The sequence below is a fragment of the Leiobunum rupestre genome, chromosome 8, assembly GCF_980474605.1.
Source record: "Leiobunum rupestre chromosome 8, qqLeiRupe1.1.hap1, whole genome shotgun sequence".
NCBI classification, from domain to species: domain Eukaryota; kingdom Metazoa; phylum Arthropoda; class Arachnida; order Opiliones; family Sclerosomatidae; genus Leiobunum; species Leiobunum rupestre.
This window is the reverse complement of record NC_143391.1, coordinates 18,831,439-18,856,128: the sequence shown is the minus strand read 5'-3', so window position 1 is coordinate 18,856,128 and position 24,690 is coordinate 18,831,439. Positions and strand designations below refer to the sequence as shown.

General features: G+C 36.4%; 1 protein-coding gene across 1 annotated transcript; it reads right to left on the bottom strand.

Moving 5' to 3' along the window:
• Positions 1–17,658: 17,658 nt before the first annotated feature.
• Positions 17,659–18,303, bottom strand: LOC149932620 (ATP-dependent DNA helicase PIF1-like). Its single transcript, XM_090157153.1, has one exon. It carries the CDS (start codon positions 18,301–18,303, stop codon positions 17,659–17,661), a length of 645 nt encoding a protein of 214 aa, XP_090013279.1.
• Positions 18,304–24,690: the final 6,387 nt, after the last annotated feature.

Genomic DNA, 24,690 nt, shown 5'->3' with positions numbered 1-24,690 from the left:
CTCCAATAATAATTATGTTTTGAATATTAGTTAAGGGGGAAGCAAACTTCATTACCATCCGTAAACTACCATTTCGTTGAATTGAGAGATTGTTAGAATTCGCCGAGGAGTCGTAAGTTAAATCAAACGCGAATAATGTATTACCGTTTTTATAATTTTCGTAATCAATACAATTACCAGAGTTATTTCCGATTAAATCCATTGCCGAGAATAGTGAATAATATGACCTAGTGTAGAGGTTTTTATTAAAATCTGGAGTTAGAGCAGTTTCTGGGACATTCTGGTCATCTAATGAAAGTTGTAAGAACGAGAGATTATTATGGTTAAATTGAAAAGGGTTTTCTTGACTGGCGCCATTGTACGCAGAATTGTTTACCATTCCGATTATTACCAGATTTGGAATTTTACCTAAAAAAATATTTGACTTCACGAAATCGCTCGCGCCTGCTGAGATTGTCAGAGTTTTAACAACAGTTTGTGTTAGATCGTACAAAGCTCTTTGTTTATGAAGTATCGCATTATGTGCCAGCTGGAGATCTGGATTAACGAGAATATGCTTAGCCGTGAGAATGGCATCTTCGACAATCAATTTATATTTCTTATTAACATCTTCTTGGGAAATAATTATAAATTCATCGGAATTTTTCAAGAGTCGAATTCTTAAATTAACTTTGTTTAAAAGAAATTTGTCTATTTTAGAAGAATCAACATGAAGTCTACCCATATATTCACAAAGTTTCGATCCTGCAATATCTTTACTTCTTTTTAAAATTCCATTGTTTTGTTTATCTTTATTAACATCTTCAAACGCTAACGCTGGGTCGCAAAACCCGTCTTCGTAATAGCCTTCCGCGGACTTGTAAGATTGTTTGGCTCCTTTATCAAAATTTAAAACTGTTGCTAAATATGCTAAAAACAGGTAGCAGTTGTTGCTAGATTGTACTAAAGTATCATTCATAAATACGTCTATTTGACTAAAAATAGAATGCAATGGAAGATTACATAGGGATACTTTTTTTCGGCTGCAGGTATATCTATTAAAATCCCGTTTTGTTCTTTTTTAACACGAATTCGAATTTTAAGCATTAAGTTCGACATGTCGATATAATAATCTCCCCCGGGGATAGAAAAATCAATCTGTGTAGCATTAGACAAGGGAGCTATAGGGAAATAATCTACAAATTTATTCCCCTCAATATTTCCATTAATCAGGGGTTCGTTAAAAAGCTCTAACTCCGAACACATAGATTCAAATTGAGGCATAATACTTTAGTCAAGAAAATCGGATTTGGTTCTGGGTCGTTTTTTTGTTTTATTGCGTAATTTTGATTTGCGCTTCTGTGTATTTAATATGGAATCACCGAGACTATTTAAAAGATTTGTTCCGGCAATTTTACTATTTTTTTTAACGACTCCTTAAAATTTTGACCCGCAACAACATCGGCCATTATTCTTTTACACATAACCAAACCTTGGATACCGAGTGATTTAGATACGGGTCGAAAAAGAGGTGTTACGAATCTTGCTAAACTTTTAAAAATTGACCCAAATCCACGACCAGTTTGATATTGACTTCCTCGAAATACGTTATAGCCACGGCCTGTTTGTACATAATAATTATAATATATTTCCATGATGAGCTTGTTTTAAGTGTACTTTAGACTAAGAATCCAGTCTTTTGAATATTAATTTAACAATACTCTTTCCTGTCTTATATGGCAGGAGTTCACCGTAATCCGACCTTAAAGAAATTTCTATAGTTTGTATTTGATCATAGAGTATTGGAAAATAATCTAAGAAATGAAATCTTTCAACTTGTGCTCGATTTTTATTTTCGTTTAATTTGATAATTCTCAGCAGGGGTGTGTTGGTGTGACCTGTAATTACAGGTTGTATAATATTTGTATAGACATAAATTCCGGATATTCCGTGGTTGAGATCTGCGGGGTACATACTAATTTCGTTAAAAAGAGGTCTTTCGATTTGATTGGGTGCAAATCCTAACATTTGTCCGAGTTTGGGGTTATCTATTGGAAAGGTTAAAAAACTGTTTCCGCCCAATCCTTTAACTGAAACTGTCGAATCTGAATTTAAATTAAACTCGAATTTAGCCCAACTCTGATGTGGTAATGAGTGTTTCATTGCAATTAAAACATCTTCAATAGTGTGGTAAACGCCCCTTGGAATTCGACAATGGAATTTGTCTACAACATTTAGTTTATTATTTTTAACTTGTTCGTAATTGTGGAAATCAATATCACGTTTTTGTCGTCGACTATTCTCAACTCTGTTTAAATCGTTTCGAAAAATTATAAAATTAACCGTATTATCTAATTCTAATCTAATTTGAAGAGGGTCTAATGCTTTGCTTTTATAAACTGAGGAAATATAATCTATTTTGTACTCAATTTGTAAGAGGTCTGCTAGAGGTCCAAATATTTTAATTTCCAACCCACTCATTAACTCAATTTGAAAATAATATTTTCCATTTTCTTTGAAAATAAAAAATCCAGCTTTAAGAGAAACATGCGAATCAAAATATCTTTGAAGTTCATTTAAAATTTTGAAATGAAGAGATAACGGTTTTAAATTCCCGCTTAAATCCTTATTAGCCTCGTAATAATTACGTTCAAACGTATAACTGTCATTTTCCCAGTTAGGCGGTTCAATTGGAATATTTTTATTATACCTAAAATCTATAATAGAATCCTCATCTGACATAAATTTTTCCTCATACACTTTTAAAGGATTTTGACTGCTAATTACAACATCTTGAAATTCTGGCGCGTTTATATTAAAAATATTTGCTAAGCTCCCGGTGAAGGCCGCCTGTAGGTCTCGAGGGAATGAAGTTTTTAAGTAATGACCTCGATTTATTTCTTCGATTACGTAACTAATTTCGAACCGATTTAAAGGGGGGAAGTTTGTCGCCTGTTGAATTTCGTTTTTTAATTGCCTATGCAAAGATAATGGGATAATATTTCCAAAATCATCTCTCTGACCTTCAAATAAAAAAGGTTGGATAATTGATACAGAGTAGAAAGCCCAATCTGCCTGCTCAAATTGCGGTATTTTTGTAGTCTCAATACGTATGTCGATAAAATTCTTGCTCGAACTAAAAGTAATATTATTTAAATTATTTAACGGGCCAAATTTTTGAATACCCGTAAAATAAATGTCTGGTGGAATTTTAAAAAGATCTGCTAATGGATTTTGAAATTTAATTTCCATCCCTACCGGTATTTCTAAATTAAAATATAAATTATCTTCATCATCGGACGATATCGCGGTTTTTAATCCATCAAACTGTCTCGGTTTACATCGTTCTAATAAATCGCGTATAATTAAGTGTAATGTGAATGGTTGAATTTCATTATTATATTGTCTTTCTCCCTCATATCTGCCCGCCTCAAACACAATTGCGTAATTATTCCATTGTATTTGTTTAATAACAGGCTGAGATGGTAGATTAACTGCTATTGGAAGAGAACTTGGTAAATTATTTTCTTCGGAAGGATTTAAAACTTCTGGTTGGTTGACGTCTCCATTAATATTTGTAATTAAAGGTTCTGTTGGTAAAATGTTGTTTAGATTTTCTTCTGGTTTCAGATTTGGCTTTTCTTCTAAAATTAGTTTTGGTTCAAGTTTTGGTTTTTCTTCTTGTTTTACTTCTAGCTTTAGTTTCGGTTTCTTGTTATTTTCTGTTTTTTCCTCCTGGGTTGTGATTGGATTTCTTCCACGGGAATTTGTCGTGGTAAATATTTTTGTTGATATTTATTCACAATTAACGCTTTTTTTATTCGTACTTCGATAAAATTTGTTGCGTAAGTTAAAGAAATAGTTTTGGCGTGATTCGAGAGTGGATAATTAGAAAGATAATCACTGTCGACAAAATCATTTTCTCGAAATTCCAGAACAGAAGCTAGGGGCGATGCTTGAGGTATTCTTACTTGCACATCTTTTTGTAACTGTATTTTTAATTTTGAACTATCTTCGTTTTCATCTACTTTTACCGTATTCATATGTATTTTTCCTTTAAGTGTTTGATTGGCCTCAATAGCTTTAGCAAATTCGTTAAGTATATTATTTTGAAGAGATGTTGGAATAGTATTCTTATTTCGATCTAGATCACCCTCGTAACGTTTGGGCGGAATTTCAATTTTAATATAATCCCATTGATTTTCTTCGGGTGAAATAACATCTGACAAGTGCCCTACTTGGAAATGCGAATACTCCTTTGTTATATTTGAATAAGTTTCAGGAAGAATTATCTCTGCTAATGCACAAGCCCATTTTTCATTGTTAAAATTTAAAGGTTTTGATAACTGTACTTTAAAGGTAGAAGGTGTATTTTCCGGGTAAATATGGGTGATGCGTTCGAAGGTAGAAATACTACGAAACTTGACATCTTTATAATGATAGTTTTAGTTGGGCGACATCTCGTTTTATATTAATAAAAGATTTAGCGTGATAGATCGAAAGGATTGGGAGTTGAACTTGAAACTATTTGATTATATCCTGCAACGCTACCGATCTACCACGCTAAACCTTAACATGAAAGAGTTAAAATTATCTATTTTTACGTACGAAAAATAAGAACAATATGTTTATTAGAAAAACAAATTTATTCACATATTTTCAATCATTTGACAAGTTTTTTCAAGATTTTCCAAAACCTCAATGGGCGTTTCAACTTGATTAAGACTTAAAATTTGATTATTTTTACAATATTCTTGAAAAAAGATAATAGCTTCCATCTGCTCGTCAGACGGCATGACAAAGTCCGGTGGAAATACAACATTTGGTTTCATTGTTGAATTTAAAGTTTCTTCGGACTTAATACCAGTTGTCTTTTTTTTACGATGAATTTTCTTTGGAGTTCCATTATCATTAACAAACCCGTCGAGCCATTCTTGATTTTTTACGTTAAACTCGTTCAAATAATCAATAATTTGGTCGTCTAATATTTCTTCTTCGCTTGTGTATTTCGGTTGATTTGAATGAAGACAATCGCAAACATCAATATTAAGAAGTGTTTTATTAGAATAACTAGATGTCAAATGATTCATCAGATGCATCTTAAAAACTCTTCGTTCCAGAAATAATGCTTGACAAACCCAGCATTTAACACTAAATTTAAAACTATCTATAAAATCAAACGCGTGTTTGCGACATGGTTCCTCGTAATAACAAGGGTTCTCGGTAGGAGATTTGCATTTAATTTCTGGTTTCCCCATAAATAACTTCATTTTTCAAACCTTTAAAGAGCTCGACTTTTGAGACGTCTTACGCTTACACATATCCTTTGGTTTTTAAATGTCAAAAGAATTATCATTTATAGAAATAGTTTTTATCGACATTTTAGATTCGTTTAAAAGTTGTTTAAAGTATTTTGGGTGGGGCCAAAAGTTGCCAAGGGTATAAAGCGAAGGTCGCGAATTCGTTTCCCCATCTCGCAATTAGCTAATTAGCATTTTAAACGGCGAAAAAACGAAAAAACGAAAAAAGTGACACCAAAAGTGAATAAGCGTAAGTATTTGGTGGGGTCACATATTACCGCCGATATCTCGGTCCGAGCTTGTCCGATCGTGTCCAAACTTGTTGGGGTGATAGACCGAGGCTTAGCTCGAGCGTCGAGGTCAAAGATCATCTTCAAGGTGAAATTTGAGATTGAAATTAAAATATGTTTTTTTACTTTTCCAAGGTCAAAAATTGGTTTTTGGAAAATATTTTGGGGTTGTTTTGGCGGCCATCTTGGCGGCCATCTTGGATTTACATGTTCAAATATGATCTATCTCTACTCAAACCTTAGAATTGGCGACCCAGATAATGGAGTTCAATATATTCAGAACTTAATTTGAAGAAACCGTAGCAGTGGTTGTTGATTTTAAAAGTGTTTCTCAAAAATAGCAAAAAGTAATTAAAATGTAACATAAAAATATTGCTTTTAGTTTTTAGTGATTAATATATACACACATAATAAAAAACAAATTTATTTACTTATAAATATATACACACATAATAAAACAAATTTATTTAGTGATTAATTTTTTGCATTGTAATTCAGTTTCCTACACAGTACCTGTTTATTTATTAGTTCGGCTTTAAAATACAAATTGTCTGATTATTATAGGACAAGAAGATTTACACTTATACGAAAATATTAGTATATTTTCTAGAAAATCATGTGTTGATGTATTATGCAGTAACCGTATGATTAAATCTTATAAGAATTAATCTCGTTATCGTGATGTTTAGGGTTATTTAAAACTTTAAATACTTGAATTCGTAAAATATTTCAAATATAACAACAAAAATAAGTACCAGTTACCGGGGAGAAGTGTATATGAATCACATAAGCGCATTTTAGCCTTGGGCGGTACTATTAAAGGATAGGTAATAGACTTCTTGTTGTTTTACCTTTGAGTAAAAGTGATGAAAATGGAGCCAATCAAGCCTATGGTAATATTGTGAGGTTAGTGGGTTGCCTATTCTGTAAACCTTGGTATTAGGCGATTATTAATGTATTTGCCATATACACTTTATAGCGTTAAGGTTTTAAAATTTATTTAAAAATGGTGTTCTATGTAATATATTGCTAGGTCAAAAAAGCGTTATTAGATAAATGGCCAAAGTTTAAAGATAACATTTTTTAAATTTTAAAAATATAAAATTTATCATAACATATTTGATATACTATATATAACATTGTGGCGCGTAGTAAGCTTTAAAAGATGTTATAATTATTTTTCGTGTTATTTTATGAAAATTATAGTAAAATATCGCATTAAGAAACATTTTCATAGAAGACGTTTTTAATGGAATATGCAATTGTCATTATAAAAGTAGTAATCCATCAATTTGATATTATAGATGTAAGAACTAGATGTAACATAAAACAAACCAAAGGGAAAAGCAAATTAATATCATTTTGTTTACAGTCTATTAATTTTGACTACGTTCAATTTACAAGGTGTAAATTCATTTACTACAGGGTACATAGGAATAATGTGGGAAAAATTACATATTATCTGGTTAAAATAAATATTGGATAAATTTGTGTTTTATTTTTGTAAATAAATGAGTACTTGAAACGAACAAAATGAAAGAATTGTTGTAGAATAACTACGGATTTTATCGGAGCATGATATATTTAGCAAATGTTTGTGCCAAGTGTTTTTAAAACAGTTGGTATAATTTATCACTAGGTCGAAAATAGGTAGCTGTTTTAAATTGCCCTATAATATTACACATATCTGTAAAAACTTTGGCTTTTCCGGTAACATTATTATTATTATTAAATAATACAGATTTTTTACAAACTTTGTGGAATATTTTATTAATACGTGCTCCACATTTTTAATGATTTAAAATAATTTTGTGTGGAAATATAAATTTAGATTGAGGTCGATGCGATCAATTGTTAATAAAAACTTATGCGTTAGTGACTTGTTATCACTAAATGATTGATTAAAACAATACCAACTGTGCTTCCCTGTATGGTGTTTTTAGCATTTCGATAAAAGATCTGAATTCCACGACGATTATGGTTGATATATAGGCCTCTGTGATAATTCGTTATTAACGAACGGCATTATTTTTCATATAGAAGTTAAACAAAAAAACAATTAGTATTAACCGGCTGCTTTTTAAACGAAATACAAACAAATACCTAACTAGCGTTATATTTTGAAAAACGTTTGAACAACCCTAAAATCCAAAATGGGCGTAAGACAAAACCTTTGCAACCCGGTTTTATACAGTAAATTATCAAATTGTGTTCAGAAACTGCACAGAGTGTCTATTTTTACTTAAAGGAATACGACTTATAATGGTACGTCGTTCAAACCTTAATGTTATTTTGTAGTTTAAAGTGTTTTCTCTATCAAGCGAGGATAATTTCAGAAACAAAATTGCATTAGAAATCTCATGAATCGAGCCGAATTGTTACGTTTAAGGAGAAAATTAGTTCACATTGGTCGTGAGGCGGTAATTATGTCCGTTTAATTGCTTTTTTTGGTCTTCAACTTTTGTAATGGCCCGAAATTGTGTGATCCTAAACATTTCCACCTTAACAGTAGTTTGAAGAACGTTTATAGTTTTAGAAAATGATGGCGTATCGGAGAAGCTTCCTATAATAGTGTTTATATAAATTGTTTCATATCTCAGTTGTTTTACGTTATTCGAATTTGTTACTGCTACCGATTATTTGTTTGTTTTATTTTTTACGTTTTTTTACTTTAGCTTTCAATTTAAAGTGAAAAATAATATAAAAATAGACACTCTGTGCAGTTCCTGAACACAATTTGATAATTTACTGTATAAAACCGGGTTGCAAAGGTTTTGTCTTACGCCCATTTTGGGTTTTAGGGTTGTTCAAACGTTTTTTCAAAATATAACGCTAGTTAGGTATTTGTTTGTATTTCGTTTAAAAAGCAGCCGGTTAATACTTATTGGTTTTTTTTTGTTTAAGTTCTATATGAAAAATAATGCCTTTCGTTAATAACGAATTATCACAGAGGCCTATATATCAAACATAATCGTCGTGGAATTCAGATCTTTTATCGAAATGCTAAAAACACCATACAGGGAAGCACAGTTGGTATTGTTTTAATCAATCATTTAGTGATAACAAGTCACTAACGCATAAGTTTTTATTAACAATTGATCGCATCGACCTCAATCTAAATTCATATTTCCACACAAAATTATTTTAAATCATTAAAAATGTGGAGCACGTATTAATAAAATATTCCTCAAAGTTTGTAAAAAAACTGGATTATTTAATAATAATAATAATGTTACCGGAAAAGCCAAAGTTTTTACAGAGATGTGTAATATTATAGGGCAATTTAAAACAGCTACCTATTTTCGACCTAGTGATAAATTATACCAACTGTTTTAAAAACACTTGGCACAAAAATTTGCAAAATATATCATGCTCCGATAAAATCCATAGTTATTCTACAACAATTCTGTCATTTTGTTCGTTTCAAGTACTCATTTATTTACAAAAATAAAACACAAATTTATCCAATATTTATTTTAACCAGATAATATGTAATTTTTCCCACATTATTCCTATGTACCCTGTAGTAAATGAATTTACACCTTGTAAATTGAACTTAGTCAAAATTAATAGACTGTAAACAAAATGATATAGATTTGCTTTTCCCTTTGGTTTGTTTTATGTTACGTCTAGTTCTTACATCTATAATATCAAATTGAGGGATTACTACTTTTATAATGACAATTGCATATTCCATTAAAAACGTCTTCTATGAAAATGTTTCTTAATGCGATATTTTACTATAATTTTCATAAAATAACACGAAAAATAATTATAAAGCTTACTAGGCGCCACAATGTTATATATAGTCAAATATGTTATGATAAATTTTATATTTTTAAAATTTAAAAAATGTTATCTTTAAACTTTGGCCATTTATCTAATAAAGCTTTTTTGACCTAGCAATATATTACATAGAACACCATTTTTAAATAAATTTTAAAACCTTAACGCTATAAAGTGTATATGGCAAATACATTAATAATCGCCTAATACCAAGGTTGACAGAATAGGCAACCCACTAACCTCACAATATTACCATAGGCTTGATTGGCTCCATTTTCATCACTTTTACTCAAAGGTAAAACAACAAGAAGTCTATTACCTATCCTTTAAGCGCATTTTAGCCTTGGGCGGTACTATTATGTGATTCATATACACTTCTCCCCGGTAACTGGTACTTATTTTTGTTGTTATATTTGAAATATTTTACGAATTCAAGTGTTTACAGTTTTAAATAACCCTAAACATCACGATAACGAGATTAATTCTTATAAGATTTAATCATACGGTTACTGCATAATACATCAACACATGATTTTCTAGAAAATATACTAATATTTTCGTATAAGTGTAAATCTTCTTGTCCTATAATAATCAGACAATTTGTATTTTAAAGCCGAACTAATAAATAAACAGGTACTGTGTAGGAAACTGAATTACAATGCAAAAAATTAATCACTAAATAAATTTGTTTTATTATGTGTGTATATATTAATAAGTAAATAAATTTGTTTTTTATTATGTGTGTATATATTAATCACTAAAAACTAAAAGCAATATTTTTATGTTACATTTTAATTACTTTTTGCTATTTTTGAGAAACACTTAGTTTTATTTGTAGTGTTTCATATGTTGTTAAGTGTTTAAAAAAATATATTGTTATTAAATATTATAATAAATAATTGTGTTTTTGATTACTTTTACTAAAACTAGCATTGTTTTAAAATAATAAAACTATTAAAATATTTGCGAAAAAAATGAAAAAAACTTATTTATATTAATTTAGTTATTTAAAGTATTTTGGGTGGGGCCAAAAGTTGCCAAGGGTATAAAGCGAAGGTCGCGAATTCGTTTCCCCATCTCGCAATTAGCTAATTAGCATTTTAAACGGCGGAAAAAACGAAAAAAACGAAAAAAGTGACACCAAAAGTGAATAAGCGTAAGTATTTGGTGGGGTCACATATTACCGCCGATATCTCGGGACGAGCTTGTCCGATCGTGTCCAAACTTGTTGGGGTGATAGACCGAGGCTTAGGGGTGGTGGTCAGGGGTCAGGCGTCAAGGTCAAAGGTCATCTTCAAGGTCAAATTTAGGGTAAAAATTTAAATATGTTTTTCGAATTTTCCAAGGTCAAAAACCGGTTTTTTGAATTTTTTTGACGTCATCATTGGTGAATGGGTCTCTCGAACAATCAAGGTATTACCACATTCCAAACAAGGGTGTGGCCACAAGGAAAAACCAGTTAACGCAGGTTGGGAAACATAAGTACTGTTCAAAGATATCGGCCGCCATCTTGGATTTCGGTCATTGAACTCGTTAAAAGGGACTTACCTTCTACTACTTCTTTTGCATCTTTTCCTAAAGTGAAAAAGAAGCCTGAAGTTTGTAAAAAATGGCTTAATTGGATAAGGGAAGTTGATTCCAACTAGGAGCAACAAACACAACACCCCACACAAGGAGAACGCAACCCGTCAAAAGTCTTGGATTTTCTTGTGTACGTTTTTCATTGGCTAGACGCTTTAGGGGAAAATTCTGAAATTGTCTTCCCCCCCCCGCCCGTAAAACGTTCAGCGTAAAGGCTCGTGACGCTCGTCCAATGAAATTCGTACACAACCCTTCGTTAGGCAAGTTTTAAGTTATTTTCGCAGGGGGAAAAGGGTAACACGGTAATTCTCACATGGGGAAAATGGGGAGGGGTGCCTTTATGGGGGGTTCGGGGCGAGAGAGAAAGACGAGTTTTTAGGTTATTTTTGCGGGGGGGGGGAGGGTACCCCGGTAATTCTGGCATGGGGAAAAGGGGCAGGGAGGCCTCGAAACACAGAACTAAAAATATATAGGCTTCGAGTTCAGAAAAAATAATACCATCTGCTTGAATTTCTATTTCATTTCATTACTTTTAATTTTCTATTTTTCGGTATATTATTTACTGGAATTCTCACCCGCTAAAAAGACCCTGTGTTTACTACAATTCTAATCGATTCATGCATTATTTACAAACTTTGCCCAAACGTTTTTAGATAAAATGCCTAGTTTTGTGGGCCCCGATAGCCAGTGGCGTAACTAAGCAGGTCTGGCCCAGTCTCAGGTGGTGCCTCAGTGGTAAAGAAAAAATGAAGGATTGCCTAAATTGATATGGCTAACGGATTAAAGCACTGGTATGGATAGATAGAATAAACTAATATCGATCGAACGACTTCTCTATTACATTTTTATCGAGTCCCCCACGTCTGCTGATTCCTACCGAGATATTTCTCTTTTCCCAAACCTGGGAAAAATCTATGAGAAATTGGTTTTAGGCCGTTTAGTTTTGTTCCTGGAGAATAATCAAATTCTGCCTTAAGAGCAATCGGGTTTCCGGAAGTATCGATGTGTGACCGACAACGCTCTCAGATGTGCGTTAGCGCTGTTTGGTTTTCTTCTTGGATCTAAAAAACGCTTTCAGGAATGTTCACCAGCAAGCGCTCCTCCCCAAGCTCCAAGATTGTGGCTTGGAAGGAAATCTCCTCATGTGGGTGGAAAGCTTCCTGACGTATTGTACCTTCCAAGATTGGCTAATTTGTTCAGACTCCAAAAGCGCTCTCTCTCAGCTCCACTCGCGCTCTACGGACATGGTGGTCACCATCATCCATGACATATATAACGGGTACCTCTGGCCCGTAAGGCTTCTGTTGTGTCCCGCTCACATTGGAGTTCTGAGCAACTCTCCTCTTTTCAAACTGTTTTTGTAATTTAGTTCCCTCTTGTTTGGCTTCCTAACTTTCTAGTATTATTTACTTTGGGTCCAGCTGTCCAAAACCCCTTAAAAAATCACGGGACTGCTAACAAAATTTCTTCCCAAGAGAGTAAAGAGTCCTCGGGACTCTCCTAAAATTATAACGTTAGAAACTGGGGGAAAGTCAAAAGAAAAGCTGCTACGCAGAGTTGGGAGGGTGATATTTCTTGGAAAGCCTGGTTAATTTCAATTTTTCGCTTCTCTCTTCTACGGCTTCAGTAACGATCCAGGACTGGTGTATCAAGTATGAGTAAGTTGAGCTATTCGCGACCGAAACAAGTCTAGGTGGCGTAACGACGCTAGCTTCTCCGAGGTTGCGCCTATGACCTAGCGTCGGCTACAGACAAATTAAAAAGTCATCAGAACGTTTTTCTTAAATAAACTTATCAAAATGTAAGTAAACGTTGTAAAAGTTATAATAAAATGCAAGTATCATCATTTATAAATTCAAATTTACGAATAACGACGAGGAAAAACTAATAGCGTCTGCTTTAGCCGCTATCCTATCAAGGTTTCAATAGCGAACCAAAGGGGACGTAGCGATAGTTTTTGGTCGCGAATTAAAAATTGAAATGCTGTTTCGAAAAATGCCGCTAGCGAAAAGTGTATTGGTTTTGGAAAGAGGAAAGGTATTTTTTAACAGGGAGATTTACATTTTTGACGCAATAAATAAAGATCTACATTAAAATGATGGTCAAAGGCCCGGGGAAACTTTCTGGGCACCTATAGTATCTAGTAGACTGACTAGTAGTATGTGCCAGGCACAATGGAAAATAACTTGCTTTCCTCAGAAATGGGGAGTGGGTATCGGACATTATCCCTCTTTCTATATCAAGACATTCTCACCACAGACCGTCCTACCCCAAGAAGAACTTGAATCAACCCTGACAAAACGTGTCTCAAAAATGATGCGACTTTTTATACAGCAAACAGAAATAGCGCGTGAAAATTCTTTATTTAACGAAATAAAAATAAAAACGGCATGCGCGAGCCAGCTTCTACAATACATTTTTTTATTGTATTTTATTTAATGCAATTTAAGAGGGAAAACGGCATTTCGCGGGGGGGGGGGGGGGTGAGGGAAAAGTGTTCTTAGCACGGGAAGAAAGGGATTTTTCAGCTTTTCTGATAACATTGCCTGTTCTAGTCTACTCTAATTATATATTTAAGCCATGGATATGTAATGAGTCACAGATGTAAAAAATATTTTCAATACGTTAGATAGTAATGAAAGTCATGATCTAAATAATACATTTGCGACTTTTTTCAAATGTAAGTAATTTTGTAATAAATAAAACCTTATATTTGGAATTCTTTTCAGAATTAAACTGGATATTTAAACAAATTAGTATTAAAAACTCCAAAATATAGCGAGGGATAAAAATGGGAATTTCGAAGTCAAAAAAAGGGATAAAAGGGATTTAGATATCAAATGTGGAAGCCCTGCTTCTCGCGCCGAATTTTTAGTTGGATCTAGGAGGATGGAAACTATAGGGTAGACTGGGTAGGCAGGCTTGGAAACGTTAACTCATTGAACTTAATACAATATAGACAACTTGCGGAAATAGTTTCAACTTAAGAAAATATTTTCGTCTGCTAGTTCGTACGCCCCGTGTTTTTATAGTTTTTAATTTTCAAAGAACACAACTATACTGTTTTTCCAAAAGTACAAAAGTGTTGAAAACTAAAACCAAAACGCACTTATAGGGAGAGCTTAAATTAACTGGCGATTAAAGCGGACTGAAACACTCCAATCGCTGACTTCTTGACCTGACACGATGGGTTACGTGAGAATTAAAATGAATTTAAACCAAACTTTAAAACAAAACAACTACTTTATTTAAACTGATGTAACAAAATTATTTTACTAAATGCCCTGACACAAGGGGCGCTTAACTAGGAGACGGCTGCAGTCGCTCCTTTCTGGACTAAGTCTAAAACTCTTCCGCTTTCTAACGGTTTTCTTTCGAAAACCTTTTTCTTTTTAAAGACTGACCCTAACGGCGGATGGTCGACACTTTGTCCACATTCCCTTTCCTTTCTCAACATGAGGAAACAACTTCCTCGAGCTACTTGAGGAATTTCCACAGTACACTTTTTTCGCTTCCCTTCCTAGGGGGTCTACTAGCTATTTATTTGACAAAAGGTATTGGCCCAAATGGGGCCTACAAAATACGTGGGGAAATACCGATTCACAAAAACATACCTACAATACACTACGAAATTACAAATATAACAAAATTAAATTCAACATAACAATACACTAATTTACCTATATACATTAAAATTATATACATTTAATTAATTAAATTTAAAAACCATTCTATACAATCAAGATTTAACAAAAAGAGACAAATAATGGTAAATATATATAGTATTACAATATTTTGCTACTAAAATCAAACATTCAGCTTCCTCTACTAATTAATATCAGTTTCCACTACTAACCCAAAGAAAAAACCGTTACTACTTCTTATTTCGAACGTCTAGCAGGCGAAATTATATGTGCACGCATATATGTTAATCTATCAACACTGCCTGCCGTAAGATGGCGCTATAGACGTAGGTTAAAATTTTAGCTCGAGCTACGTCACCGTAGACGCGACGGGGAGCCCGTATTGGGGAATACAGTTTTCCATTCCAGGATACGGGTCATTCATATTCCCAGGCTGGATAATCCGTCCCTGAGTCCGTGATCACATTCGAGACATTAAAAAAATTAAATTACTACCAGCCATACATGTCCCTCTTGGGGTAGGTGGTCTGTGTTCTCATGTACGGTGTCACCCAAGGCAAATAGAGACAATATTAGCTTAGGTAGAAAAAAGAAGTTTAAGTTGGATGGCAGTGGAATGAAAACATTAATAAATTCCCATTGGTATCAGAAAAGTAATAGAGAATCATCAGAATGAAATGAAACAATCTGTAAATTTATCTTTTACGAATATAAAATAATTTTGTAAATTTTTTTAGAATATTTTATGGAGCTAAGGTGAAACTAATGACCATAACCGTTCCTAAAGAGGCCAAATGGGGCACATAGAGTTAGGAGTTTTCTTTTTAAAATTTATAAAACGATCGTAAACAGTTCCCTTAAGGCATGAAGCTTAAAAGGGGAAAAGGGGGGTCAAAATAATAAGGGAGATCAATTGGAGTATTTAGCGGGATGCCTTCACACCAGGCGCACAGAGGTAAACAAGTTCGCCAAGAAGGTGATAATATTATTTCATTGCCCGTGGGCTGACATAGACTTGAGCGGAGCTTTCTAAACGAAATTGATAGTTACGTGGTTTTGCTCTAAGAAATGATTTACCTGGTTTTAGCATTATAGACTCTTGGAGGAAAGAAGGTGTTTCTGGAGGGGATAATACAATACCTCTAGCAGAGGTGGTGAGCACTTAAGCGCGACAAAGGGGGACAATGAAAATCCTACATAAGCTATATTTTATAGATTTCTAATCCAAAAATTAGTTGGTAAAAAAAGTGAATAGTGATCATCTTCGGGAGAAAGTATTGAAGCTGAAAATACCCACCATGTAAAATTTCCCAAACAACAGAGCTCCGGTCAAAGGATTAGCAACTAATTGTTAAAGCAGTTAATTTCTTTCACTATAGTGGTGACATCTCCCGTTGTCTACATGTAACACTTGTTCTAACGGAATGGCGGGGATTCAAGTGTCGTCTAAGAAGTAAAATTTAGTTTATACAAAGAAAATAATATAAGAAAGTTGTATAGTGAGACGCTAACCGTCAAACTAATTGCACAGTGTAAAAACGAACAATTATAGCCGCATCCAAAATTCACTAAACTTCCACTTTCAAAGTGGGAAGTTAGTTGGAAGAATAAAAATGCCTAAACAAAATGGTCAACGAAAGTTGTTTAGTGTGAATGATAAAATTTAAAATTGAAACTATTAAACAGATCATATTGTACAGAATTACAATTATAATCATCACAAAATAATACTTCAGAGCTCGAATTTGAACCCACGACTTTCCAATAAAAGGACGGATGTGTGTTATAAAAATGAAAGTCAGGCTTAAGACATGAAACAAATATTTATTTAATTAATTGTCAATTCATTTACGAAATTAATACTCCCTTTAAACTATTAAATTTATACACCATAAGAACTCTAATCAAATATTTTATTTAAATAAGGCTAAGTTTGTATTTAAATAAGGCTAAATTTTTATTTAAATAAGGCAAAATTTTTATTTAGATAAGGCTAAATGAGAATACGAAATATATCTACCACAACAACTCTGATGAAATAATTTAATAGACGCTTCAATATAACCTCTGTCCTTCTCTTCTGTGATCACGCGCTTTCTTTCATCCAACCATAGACTAAAGGCGGACGCACATGCACATAGCCTTCGCGAGCGAGATTTTCGCGTCGCTTCGCGTGATGTTAATGATAATGTGCTCAACATCACGCGAAGCGACGCGAAGATGTCGCTCGCCAAGACTGTGTACGTCACCCTTAAGGAAGGTGGAACAGTTCCTTAGTCTATGGTCCTACGGTTTAAAGTTTGGAGCCCGTGCATGTTAATTTTTTTCCAGAGATCTATTTTTCTCTTAAAAGATTATATTAATCAGGCGGCGCGTGTGCGTCCGCCTTTAAGGCGTCGCTTATATTTGGCACGAAATCCTGCATTCCCAAATGCCAAGTCTATTTGTGTACCATGGTCGCTCGAAAAGCTCCCTTTTAAATTTGGCATAAGTTCCATGCCATACGAGGAAAAGAATTTAGTTAAAGCCGTTTTGCTTTTAAGGAAATCTAGATTGAAATCGCCGACCACAACCGTTGGCAATGAATTGTCATATTTCTCGTCGAAACGCGGGTTAAATTTGTAAAAACAACAGTCAGGCTAGCCACGGGTGACTTGTAAATATAAATTAAATTTAATTTCGCACTTCCCAAGGTACATTCAAGCCATATTCTTTCAAATCGCGCTCTACGATTAACACTTCCATTAGGATGCAGACCATCTCTAACCAATTCGTGGGAGTTAGGCCTACAATTAATCACTTCATCGGTTCCAAAAATTGTCGACCCATAAGCGATTCTAGGAGATGTATTGGGTAAACAAATTGAACTTAATTGTCGAAACCCAACCAATTTCGGCTCGTCACTAGATTTAGTCCAAGTCTCGGCGAAACAAAGTATAGCCGAGCTCATTAAAAAATGGTCAGATTGAACATCTATTAAATGGGCATTCAAAGATTGTACATTCAGAAAGCAGATTAGTGGACGTTGTCTGAGAAATGGCAGTTCTAAAGTAGATTCCCCTCTTAATCTAACCATTTCTACCTCGACAATGTCATCATGTTTTGGCGGAACTGGAGCCTTAAAATCACCAAAATATAGAGGCCGTTGGCAGTTCTAGCTCTGCTGTACGCGACGTACAATTGACACCTAGGCATAGCACGTCTCTGATCAGTGTGAAATACGACCGCGGAATAAGTGTCACCTTGATTCTTATGAACAGTTATAGCTTCTGATATTTTTAATGGAAATTGTCTTCTCGATACAGAGACATGTTTTTGACCATGTTTACGAGTGAACGATCTCGAAATCTTTTCAATGGGAGTCCAAGATGAATCTACTTTTGAACGGATCATAATGATACTGTTCCTATTTCGAGTTTCTTTCCCGGATTTATCATCGTCAAATTTAACCCAAACTCTATTAGGTATTTTCTCTCGCGTATTAGTTCCTTGTATAGACCTTTCGGCGTAATCTATTTGATGTAGTCGACCTATCGCTCCATTGACTAATCCATCTGAGGTGTCAACGTTCACCGTCATCATATAACGCGCTCCACAAGTTAAAGTCAATTCCCTAGCTAAGCCCATAGTCTCCTGGGCTGAAAGAATTTGCTTCTTGATGGAGTTTTCAACATCTCCCATGGCCATGTCAAAAGATACGGCATTTGCAGTTTCAGAGTTCATTTCGGACAGCCTTACGGAGTTAAAGTCGTCCACCGCTTTGTTCGTTGGAAACAAGTGAATTGCGTCTTTAGGAAAAAGTCACCACCGGGAAACTTTGCAACGCTCAAAAATATCTATGTCAGCTTGTGTCATGGTACCAACAGCCAAACGATTCAACCGCAAGCGCAAAGGCTTTATCATCTTTTTGCCTCATAACTTCTGTCAGTTCGAAAAGTTTGAATTCCTTCCAGAGAGGACTGTCGATCAAATGTCAGTACGTAGTTGATGCCCCTGGCGATTCGAAAACAAATTTGCCTCCTACAGGTTTTAATTGATGAAAGTCACCAACCAGCATTACAGAGAGACCACCAAAAGGCCGTTTCGAACCCATAATCTGTTGACACCTCGAATGTACTTGATTAAGAATTTTGACACTAGTCATGGAAATTTCATCAATCACCAATAGTTTTAAATCATTATAGGTTGATCACATTCTGTTAAGAGATTCAGAGTCCAAGCTAGCCATTTGTCCGGCGTATTGGTGAACAGGAAGACTTAATTAAAACACTTTTACCAACTCCGGCGCCACCGGTCAGGAAAAGCCTTAAGTATTCACTGGAAGGTTTTGTTTTAAAATGGCCAAGAACGGAGTAAAAAATTTCACACTGTCTAGTATTTAAAGAGCGCAACGACGAAATATACTCTGAATCAGCAACGTACGTTATTTGGTGTACAACAGTATGATTAACAGGTACGGTGGAGTTGATCTCCAAGCCTATGTCCCCTTCACCGGCTCGGGTGGCTTCGATGGCATAGTCAGGGTCGTCAATAGTAAAATGTCTATATCTTTCGTTCTGATAATCGTTCATTGGTTGGATGCCACCAAGCTCTGATTCTCTTCGAACTCCGCCAAAGCTCTTTCTATGGCATTTCCATCCGAGTCGTGAATGAACTCGATTCTTTTTGTTGTTATAGTAGGAAGCACTTCTTCGTAATACTGCTTTTGCGCTTTGGAAACAATATCGTCATTTTCATTTCGCCATGGGTAAAACAACATTAATTGTTCCCTATAGTAATGGTTTTCATCCGCCTGTAGATTATATTTCCGGAATCGTATCACCTTAGCTCGCGTACTCTTTCGAATATAACCCTTCCGGTTCATTAAAGCTACCCATACACTGTCTGCAAAAGCGTTTGGTAACTTTGGTTCCATATTTCCCCGTTATCTGGGAAAGACTACTCGAAACAAACTATCATAAAAAATATATATGTATTATGCTACTTATGATACACTCGTCAGCCCTTCGAGGGACAAACCCCCATTTGTAATTTCAACCGACATTCAGTTCGACTTTAATTTTAAATTAATTCTAAGTTTTCCTTTGTTAAAATTCATTTAGGGGAGTGGAAGGAGTGGCGGACTGGCCACAGAGGAAAGTGGGCCACCTTTAACATCACAGCGTTATAGTTGCCCCACGGGCCGTTCGTGAAGTGGGCCCAGGGCTGTTAATTTAATAAGACCTAGTCCATCACTGAAAAAAAGCGATTTCTTTGATTCCAGAAATTTCTTTAATAATTGGTTTAAATATAAGACTCAGTCCATCACTGGTGGAATGCGAAGGGATTGGGGGCCTATTGCACAATTTCGGTACACTGTCCGGTTTGGAAACTCTCTCGACTTTATATTTATTTATTTATTTATTTGCATGCCATATGTTTCCTAAAAACTCGAGAACGGTCTGCCCTAGAGGTTTTACCATTTTAACTCAATGCTCAGGGCCTGATTTCCAACTAATCGCACCTAATTCAAAATACCTGAGATGGTTATTAATCTAATTTATAAGACTGATTTTAAACGCTTCCCCCTTATCTCTTTTTTTATATTTTTCCTTATCTATTTTTTTCGGATCTTCCGAGAGTGTTTCGTTACCGGCCTTAACCCGCCTGCCCTCGCCCCGCAGATTGCGTACGTTAAAATACTATAAAAGCTACTCGCGGAAAGATAGTCTAACGAATCTCAACCAAAATAGCGAGCTGGAGCTATCCGCATATTTTCCGTACCCGCCTTGATCCGCCTGCCCTCGCTACGCAATTCGCGAACACAGTTAAATACTATAAAGCTACTCGTGGATCCTTACGGAAAGATAGTCCAACAAATCTCAACCAAAATAGCGAGCTGGAGATGTCCGCATATTTTCCGTACCCGCCTCGACCCGCCTGCCCTCGCTCCGCAGTTCGCGAACACAGTAAAATACAAAGCTACTCGCGGATCCTTACGGAAAGATAGTCTAACGAAGCTCAACCAAAATAGCGAGCTGGAGCTGTCCGCATATTTTCCGTACCCGCCTCGACCCGCCTGCCCTCGCTCCGCAGTTCGCGAACACAGTTAAATACTATAAAGCTACTCGTGGATCCTTACGGAAAGATAGTCCAACAAATCTCAACCAAAATAGCGAGCTGGAGATGTCCGCATATTTTCCGTACCCGCCTCGACCCGCCTGCCCTCGCTCCGCAGTTCGCGAACACAGTAAAATACAAAGCTACTCGCGGATCCTTACGGAAAGATAGTCTAACGAAGCTCAACCAAAATAGCGAGCTGGAGCTGTCCGCATATTTTCCGTACCCGCCTCGACCCGCCTGCCCTCGCTCCGCAGTTCGCGAACACAGTAAAATACTATAAAAGCTACTCGTGGATCCTTACGGAAAGATAGTTCAACGCGGGTGGGCAAACCAATACAAAAGCTGTTGAGGCCATGTGATTTCCTATCATTTGAAATATAATTTACCATCCTATGTTAAAGAGTGGCCACCGCCCACCCTCAGGATACCCGGGTGGGCAAACCAATACAAAAGCTGTTGAGGCCATATGATTTCCTAGCGTTTGATATATAATTTACCATCCTATGGTAAAGAGTGGCCACCGCCCACCCTCAGGATACCCGGGTGGGCAAACCAATACAAAAGCTGTTCAGGCCATATGATTTCCTAGCGTTTGATATTTAATGTACCATCCTATGTTAAAGAGTGGCCACTGCCCACCCTCAGGATACCCGGGTGGGCAAACCAATACAAAAGCTGTTCAGGCCATGTGATTTTATATTATCTCGGTGATTAAATTAGTATTTTCTTAGAGCAGGTATTTAATATGGATTATTAACAACTGCATAAATCATATTATTGAAAGAATGTATTTATGTACTAAGAATATGGCAAGACGGAGATTCTGTCCCCATGGTCGCATACTTTTCAGCTTAAGGGCCTGTTGCCAAAGCCCTAGCCAAATTGCTAGCCCATTGAATTTAACATGTTTGATTCTATCAAAGCAGACTTTTGCAACACGCCCTAAGTTCGACTGGATTTTTTGGTCTCACACTTTCAAGTAGACGCGAGCGTAGACGATTCCAATCTTTTACTTTTATTGTTCTATGAGACCAAATTGTTTTTTTTTTCGATCACTCTCCCTTTAAGGGGGTTGGTCGGAGGGGGCGGAAATTAACGGCACTACGTGCGCGTCAAAGAGCTCTATCGAATGAGACCAACTTGTTTTTTTCGGTCACTTTCCCTTTAAGGGGGTTGTACGGAGGGGGCGGAAATTAACGGCACTGCGTGCGCGTCAAAAGGTTCTATCGAATGAGACCAAATCTCTGGACCAACTATACAAACTATACAAGTTCGCCAAGAAGGCGATAATATTATATTGTGCCACACATAAACGACTTCGATAAGAAAGTGCCACACTTATTTATTACTTCTGACCATACACGGTTTCGATAAGAAAGTGCCACACTTATTTATTACTTCTGACCATACACGGTTTCGATAAGAAAGTGCCACACTTATTTATTACTTCTGACCATACACGGTTTCGATAAGAAAGTGCCACACTTATTTGTTACTTCTGACCATACACGGTTTCGATAAGAAAGTGCCACACTTATTTGTTACTTCTAACCACACACGGTTTCGATAAGAAAGTGCCACACTTATTTATTACTTCTGACCATACACGGTTTCGATAAGAAAGTGCCACACTTACTTATTACTTCTGACCATACACGGTTTCGATAAGAAAGTGCCACACTTACTTATTACTTCTGACCATACACGGTTTCGATAAGAAAGTGCCACACTTATTTGTTACTTCTGACCACACACGGCCCTCAGCTAGTGGTGTGTTTCGAGGCACCCTTTTCCCCATATGCGAACCACCGCAGTAAGGCCCTTCCTCCCCTTTTCCCCATGTGATAATGACCGTGGTAATCACCTCTCCCTTCTTCCCAGGGGATAATTTCCATGGTACTCTTTTCCCCATAGTAGAACCACCTCAGTAAGGCCCTTACTCCTCTCTTTTCCCATGTGATAATTACCTTGGTACTCCCTACACCCTTTTCCCCATGTTATAATTACCGTGGTACCCCCTCCATCCTTTTCCCATGTGATAATAACCGCGGTACCCCCTCCCACTTTGTCCCGTGCTATAATTACCGTGGTACCCCCTCCCCCTTTACCCATGTGATAGTTACCATGGTACTCCCCTCCCCTTCTCCCATGCGAGAATTTCCATAGTACCCTTTTCCCCGCAAAAATAACTCAAAAACTCGCAGGCGTCCCAAACCCCTCTGTACTCCTTTAAACTCCCTGTATCCATTACAGGCGGGCTTCTCAGCTAGTGGTGTGTTTCGAGGCACCCTTTTCCCCATATTCGAACCACCGCAGTAAGGCCGCCTCCCCCTTTTTCCCATGCGAGAATTACCGTGGCACCCTTTACCCCATAGTTGAACCACCGCAGTAAGGCCCCCGACCCTTTTTTTCACTCGATAATTTTCGTGGTACCCTTTACGCCATAGTCGAACCTCCCCCTCCCCAGTAAGGCCTCATCCCCCTTTTTCCCAGGGGATAATTTCCATGGTACTCTTTTCGCCATAGTAGAACCACCCCAGTAAGGCCCTTAGTTACCTTTTTCCCCATGTGATAATTACCATGGTACCCCTCCCCCCTTTTCAAATGTGATAATTTCCGTAGTACCCCCTCCCCCCTTTTCCCATTTGATAACTACCGTGGTACCCGCTCCCCTCTTTTCTCATGTGACAATTACCTTGATACTCCCTCCCCTCTTTTCCCATGTGATAACCCCTTTCCGGAAAAATTACTCAAAAACTCGCCACCGTCCCAAACCCCTCTGAACTCCTTTAAACCCCCCTTGTCCAATGGCTGATTTACTCTCATGATGTGGGTCTTTCTATACCTCAACGATGCCTTGGGTAGCACTCACTATATGGCGCGCTGTTGTATAAATTCCAACAGTGTGGTCTTGGATTAATAATAAAAGCTAACGCTTACTGGATATTTCACTCTCGGTTTTCCGGGTCCACCAAACTTTCGGATTGCTTTCAGCGCCATCTGTCGATTTTTCGCGTTTTGGTTGGACAAGCTTTTTAAGGACGGCGCACGTGTTTCTCCACGTGGTGGATTATTAGATTACCTATGTTATTCTCTCTTGTTTAGAAATTATTATTGTTTTGAGTTTTTAAGTAAGTACCACCAGGAAACTATATACTGTAGGTATACACTTGGAATGTCTGAGGAAGATTTTTACGGCCGTGGTGAATCTCGTAGAAATGGGCGTGTCTTATAGCGGGAAAACTCACGAGAAAAACTCTCGCGCCTCGCTACCCTAATTTGACGAAAACTCGTCATTAAGCCTAATCATGGTTATTATATTATTAGCTTACCTGATTATCTCTTTTATAACCATACAAATACCTGAAATAAGGTATCACTAGTTCACTACACTTCTTTCGCGAAGAACATTATAATTACTTTAAAATATTAAGTACGATAACAAATTGATTTTTTTAAATCCATTGTTTTATAATTTTGCGCGGGAAGATCGCCTATTATAGCAAAAAGACAATCTGTAAAAACCGTTGCACCATCACCAGGACGTTGACCATGCGTCCTTAACCAGCAAATACCCTCATGTATTGCTAAGAGCTCAAGAGAAAACGCATCCACCTTACCATTAATGTGAGTGACCTCGTTGTACACTTCCACACCATCTCTGTACACAGCAAACGCCACTCCGGCACCCCGACCGGACAACGAACCGTCAGTAAACACCTCTATCCCATTGCCATTGGGTAGTTGCTCTGTGATGTTTATAATGCTTCTGACCGCTGGGTGGTCCTCCCATGGGTCGCCTGGGTAGAGGTAGTTACCACCGTGTAACTCCACCCCACAGTGCTTGCTGTCTTCTCTAAACGAAAAGGATCTGAACACAGCAGCTTCCTGACTCACCACCAGGTCCAACGGTTGAATACCAGCAAGGACCCGCAGCGCATCGCTCGAGACAGTCCGGTAAGCACAAGTAATACGAAGGGCCGCAATTTTCTGTATTGAGCTCAACTT